Source organism: Pteronotus mesoamericanus, unplaced genomic scaffold (assembly GCF_021234165.1).
Source record: "Pteronotus mesoamericanus isolate MK-2021 breed Mesoamerican mustached bat unplaced genomic scaffold, CSHL_Meso_final contig_246, whole genome shotgun sequence".
NCBI lineage: Eukaryota > Metazoa > Chordata > Mammalia > Chiroptera > Mormoopidae > Pteronotus > Pteronotus mesoamericanus.
Genome location: NW_026555104.1, coordinates 10,442,512 through 10,448,613, shown reverse-complemented (window position 1 = coordinate 10,448,613; position 6,102 = coordinate 10,442,512). Strand labels below are relative to the sequence as shown.

Below are 6,102 nucleotides of genomic sequence, written 5' to 3'. Positions count from 1 at the left end.
TCTAATGAGGGTAGCCTCTTTCCTTCTGCCTAAAACTGTATCTCAGATATTTCCCAGCTCTGGTGTGACACTGGCCCTATGCTGATAGGTTACTGCACATTTTAGTTCTGGCTACAAACCTACTCTGATCAGGGATAATAGGATTTGGGGATAAGGGTGAGGTTTGGCTGCATCCCTTGCATCTGTAGTCATGAATAGCAAGTAAGAGGCAGGGCTTGTGTGTAATACAGCATCAGGCGGAGAACTTGCTTATGTAACTGGGTCAGCAGATTTAGCAAAAGGAGAGAAGAGGCAGAGGCTGGAAATGGGAACGGTGAGCTGTCGGCAGGGGCAACATGGCCAGGTGGCTGCTCCCCATAAGGTAGGCTGTGGGGCTCTGGCAGCCTGTCTAGGGAAGGTGAAGAAGACCTAGACTTGAGGCCTGAGAAATGACTGGTGAGGAGTATGTTTGTGATGCCCACTGTGGGGGTGGGGGTGCTATACTGTGAAAGTATCCCAGCCCCATCCTGGGAGGTGCAGGCTGGACCTTGGATGCCTTACAGAGAATATGCCCAAATACTGCTTTCCTAGAGGATTTGAATCATGTTCAGGAAATCTAGGTCATGGCCCAAAGCAAGAACAATGGTGGCAATTTTGCCTGGTCTCAAAAATACACCTCTAGGGTTGCTATTAGGAGTGCCTGCTGAACCTGTAATGCCTCAGGGGCAGGTTTAGAGTGGCTCCCTGGGTTCTCAGCAGGGTGGCAACATCCAGGGTGCCTGGGTCCAAGGCTGGAAGAGCCTCTGGTCATGTGTGGGGACCACCAGGTCAGGTCTGGAAGAACTGTGGGAACTACGGGGGCATCAATGCCAGCACCAGAAGCCCCTGGAGCCAGCCCCACTACTAATAGAGAAGCCTCTGAGTGGCCAGTGCCTCAGATCATCACCCTCTTTCTGCCGGAGTTTCCCAATAGGCCCCTTAGGAGGGGTCAGCAGCTGAAGGTAGGTCAATGGACACTGGAAGATGTCTCGGTTTTGGGGAGAAACAGAAATGACCAGAGTCTCAATTGCTCTGTTCTCCATTTTTCTGTACAGATTTTAGGCCTTGTGGCTAAAGGGTCCTTTGGAACTGTCTTCAAGGTGCTAGACTCTGGCCGGAAAGCAGTATTTGCAGTGAAGGTAGGGACCTAGGTACTCTTCCACATTATTCTCTAGTCCCTGCCTCCAGTTTTGGCTTGGCTGGAAAGGTTGGGAGGAATACATAATTCAGTAGCACTATTCCCCTCTGGGAGTCATCATTCCTGTCCTATTACAGGTGGTGCCCAAGGTCAAGGTCCTCCAGAGGGACATCCTGAGGCAGTGCAAAGAGGAGGTTAGCATCCAGGTATGCATAGAGCACTGGAAAGGATCCTAGGAAGAACTATAAACTGTAGGTGGAGAAAGTACCTTTTTTGTACAGTTGTCCTGTTTTTCCTGGTTCTGCCTGTCCCCCTGATTCAACCAAAGTAGATCCTGGGAAAAGTAGCTATCAGCAGAGTTAGCCTCGGTTCTTTTTTTTTTTTTTGCTGCTTGTTGGGAACTTGTTCCAACTCATTTTATGAGGCCAGCATAATCTTGACACCAAAGCCTAGCATGGACATTATCAGAGAAGAAAAACTGTGAACCAATTTCACTCATGAAAGTAAATTTAAAAAATCACCAAATTATATTCTAGGAATAGGAGATTGGGTTAACACTTTTAAAAATCAATGTAGGAAATTCTGCTTCCAGTCAAGATGGAGGGACCCTCACCCATGAAACAACCACAAACAAATAGGAAACTGCTTAATAGAATGTGAATGAAGGAACCCACAGGCACTTCACAAAAGAATATATCCAAATGACCTGTACAGACACATACGTAAGTACATATATAAACATGAAAAGATGCTCAACATCCGTAGTTACGAGGGAACTGCAAGTTCAAAGCAGAATGAAATAACTCTACATTCCTACTAGAATGACTAAATAAAGGTAAGGGGGGAAGACAAAAGAATTATGTGATGTTTTTAGAACATTTAGAAATCAGGATTTCCATCAAGGTTATTAACTATAATTCTTGATTTTTAATGGAATTACTAGTGTTTCTTTGTTTTTCTCATCTAAATTTTTTCATCTGCTTTTAAAAATATATATATATGTAGCTCCTGTAATAAAAATTAGGGTTTGAGATGTTACAAAAAAAAAAAGCACTTGCAAATATAAAATTAATCTGTTAACATATACAGAATTGGAATGGTCAAATTATTCAATACTGAGCCATTTGTATGTATTTAGAACTAAAATATCTGCCACTATGGCCTCATGATAAAATATACAAGTAAGTCTATTAGACAAAAACAGCTAAATGAGCTTTAAAAAGCATGATATTTACGATGAGTTTCAAGCACTAACTGTAAGAACATATGTCGAACTCCAAATGTTAGGTGACAGTTTACTTTAGCAAGTGGCTCGAGTGAACATACATTCAGTTTTGACTAAAAAGGGAAGGATTCCCCCCATTACAGAGGCATTGACACACCGCCCTCTTGCACAGGCCCTCTTGCACATCCTGGAGTAGCTCGGATACCACCTTCTCTCCCATTCTGGTGCTATCATGGGTTTCTGAGAGACACCCCACAGGACTCCTCCCTTCAGAGGGACTAGTCCCTTCTGAAGAAGCATTTGTGTTGTCACCGAGATTTGCTGACACAGTTACCTTTATTTATAACTTCTGTTGGCTGTACAGTAAAATGCACCTCCTCAGTAAAACATCTTCCTCTTCTCCCCTCACTCCCCCCTTCTCCCCATCCTGGAGTGGAGGACCTGTGGCAGTTGCTTCCTTCAGCTACTGCTGCTCCCCCCCGACCCAAGCTCAGCCCTGTCTTGGGTAACACATCAGCCAGGGTGATGTCCCACCTGCCCCACCTGCTGCTTTGGTGCCAGGGAAATCTCTCCAGCATGTCCCAGTGTGTTCCTTAGTAGTATACTGATTCCTGGATTACGAGGCAGACAGTCCCAATTTAGTTCACCTAAGATGAGAGGTGGGGCAGCCGCTCCCTTTCTGCACAAGTAGATATATTCTGACTTCTTAGATGCCTTGATCTTCAGTGATCCTGTTCTTCCCTCATTTCCTGTTTTCTTCATCTCTAGCGACAGATCGACCATCCTTTTGTACACAGTTTGGGGGAGAGCTGGCAGGGAAAACGGCACCTCTTCATTAGTGAGTGACTGATCTCTCTCCTCATTCCCAAGGTCCTATCATTCTCGTCATCTGAGATTACCCATCCCTTTGGCTTGTCCTGCCTTTGCTTTATTCCCTCACCGCATTTCTCTTTCCCAAAGGGAGAGGGGACAAACAACATACGGCATCATTTTGGGCAGGTGGTCTATAATGTTTTGAGCCCAGGCACAGTAGGTCCCAAATGTTGCCTAGACTTCTGGTGCTTTTCAGTGTGCAGCTACTGTAGCACAGATCTGTACTCCCTGTGGTCCACCGTTGGCTGCTTCGCTGAGGCTTCCATCCGCCTCTTTGCTGCTGAGCTGGTCCTGGTGCTGTGTAAGTGAAACAGGAGTGGTAAATGGAAACGAGGGAAGAATTAATGGAGGGAGGACAGATATAAGAAAATTGGTACTAACTTTGGAAGTCAAAGAACAGGGATAGGGATGGGATGGGGCTACCAGGAAGTTGGAAAGGATAGAACTTCAGCACACCCCATGCGCTTGCTGTCATCCACAGGCTATCTCCATGACCTGGGCATCATCCATCGAGATGTGAAGGTAGAGTTAAGTGCTTTTTTTCCTTTGTCTAAGGAGGGGCCTTAGTAAGAAGTTCCACGTGTCCAAGAAGACATGGGGTAGCTGAAAACAGCTGACCTTGGGACTCTCATGGGTGTTAAGGATTTAGGCAAGGACCTTCCAAGTTTAGACCTGAATGTTTAGTAGGGCATCTTCTTCAGCTGTGGGATATACAGGAAGAGGATGAATAACTTTTCACCTGTGCTTTTCAGATGGAAAATATCCTTCTGGATAAACGAGGTAAGTCCTTTTCTAGCCCCAGAATGAGAGGTACTTCAATTTGGGAATACGCCATGCTGATGAGGGATGGAACAGAGTGGTGCTGTTGCATTATTTTTTATAGGTCATCTGAAACTGACAGACTTTGGTCTGTCCCGCCACCTGCCCCAGGGAGCTCGAGCCTATACTATCTGTGGCACTCTTCAATATATGGGTAAGAAAAAAACTAAAATTGGCGGGTAAGCATTGGGCAGGATGGCCAACCAATGTCAATGACAAGTATCTTTCAAATCTGTAGCCCCAGAAGTTCTGAGTGGAGGGCCCTACAACCATGCTGCTGATTGGTGGTCCCTGGGTGTCTTGCTTTTCTCTCTGGCAACTGGAAAGGTGAGAGAATGGTAGTTGTACTGGGCAGAGATGTGAAGAGTTTTTGCCATGTGGTGGGAAGACCTTAGGAAACCTTGCTTTTCTTCCTACTAAGAAATGATACCCCCCCCCCCCCCACTCCTTAACTCAGTTCCCAGTGGCTGCAGAGAGAGATCACGAGGCCATGTTGGCAAGTGTGACTCACTATGGCTCTGAGATCCCAGCTTCTCTTAACCAGGGGCTTTCACTTCTGCTCCATGAGGTAAGGGTGAGCACTGCTTTCCTTCTTGACTACCAAACAAACCATACGCTGTCTCATTTCCCTGTCATTGAAGTGGTATTTCCCCATTCCTATGATTGATTTTTTTTTTGTGGGGAGGGTTCCAACTTGATCAAGTATTATGTCACTACTTGTGCTCTAACCAGCACTTCAAATGTCATTCCTGAGTTCCTGGTCCTCCAAATATTTTCCCCATCCATAACAGACAGGTTACTTCTGAGAGAGTGGGCCAGTGATGCTTTCTTACCAATACAGCTCCTTTTCTCCTGCCTTTGACCCGACATTAGCCTGTCTCCCTCTTTAGAATTCCTTTCCTCTTTAGGGTACTTTCTTCTGTCCTCCATGGCTCCATGAACTTTTCCTTTTCCAGCATCCCTCTTAACAGCCCCTTTCCTATTCCTGTCCCTGTCCTTGTTGCTTTCTTTCCATTCAGCTCTTATGCCAGAATCCCCTCCAGCGTCTACGGCATTTCCATCACTTCCAGGTCCACCCTTTTTTTCGGGGCGTGGCCTTTGACCCAGAGCTCTTACAGAAGCAGCCAGTGAACTTTGTCATGGAGACACAAGCTACCCAGCTTAGTCCATCAGAGTCCATGCTGTTCAAGGACTTTGACTGTAACCTGGAGTCCCACCTGGTCCACTCCAACCCTGTTTGAGACCCTCTACTACAGATTCGGGCCCATTTGGGAACCTGAGGATCACCTCCACTGCCAACTCAGTACGACCACCTTGATGATCCAGTTTTTTACTTTGTAACCTCTTGTCATTGTGTTCTTCTAGGCATTGTACCAGAATTTAAATCTTGTGGATCCTGCTACTGGCAGCCATAACTGGCCATAGTTCTTCCCTCATCATACAACCCACCTCTCAATTCAACATCTCAGATCAGAGGGTTAACCCTTTTTTCTGGTTAATTTATCCAGTACTTATACCCTGAAGCTTTTAGCCAGAGGCTTATTTCACTTTTCTCACTTTTTTCTGCGTCGTGTTTCCTTTCTTGAGCAATAATACCACTTCATGGGTTCCCAAGGTGCTACTTATGTGTTTAATAGCCGTGTCAGAAGCAGTATGAATATTTTTTTGGAGGTCTCCAAAGCTGGCATTTCAACCCCTAAATATGTACCTAAATCTCATGATTCTGGGGACTCAAAGCCAGTTTGTAATAAATTTAATTTTAAAAAATTTAAAAAGTGAATCATAGTAGCTTAATGTGAGAAAGAGAATAAATAGGAAGTAAAACATGGGTGGGTTAAATGTCTTTAGGGGTAATTGAAATAGCTGTCCAAATTTTTCCTAAAACAAAACCTCTTTAAAAGACATAAGGGTTCTTTAAAATTTTTATTTATTGATTTGATAGAAAGAAAATCAATTCATTATTTCACTTATTTATGCATTCATTAGCCAACTCTTGCATGTACCCTGACCAGGGATCTAACCCGCAACC

General features: G+C 44.9%; 1 protein-coding gene across 1 annotated transcript; it reads left to right on the top strand.

The window, feature by feature from the left end:
- Positions 1-206: 206 nt before the first annotated feature.
- On the top strand, positions 207-5,897 carry RSKR (ribosomal protein S6 kinase related). The gene is given in 14 exon segments (XM_054573209.1): positions 207-361; positions 736-895; positions 898-980; positions 1,074-1,157; positions 1,294-1,362; positions 3,150-3,219; positions 3,324-3,415; positions 3,417-3,555; positions 3,736-3,776; positions 4,007-4,034; positions 4,138-4,227; positions 4,312-4,400; positions 4,531-4,641; positions 5,093-5,897. Coding segments are annotated over 14 exon segments (1,335 nt in total). The 5' UTR covers positions 207-304; the 3' UTR covers positions 5,315-5,897.
- Positions 5,898-6,102: the final 205 nt, after the last annotated feature.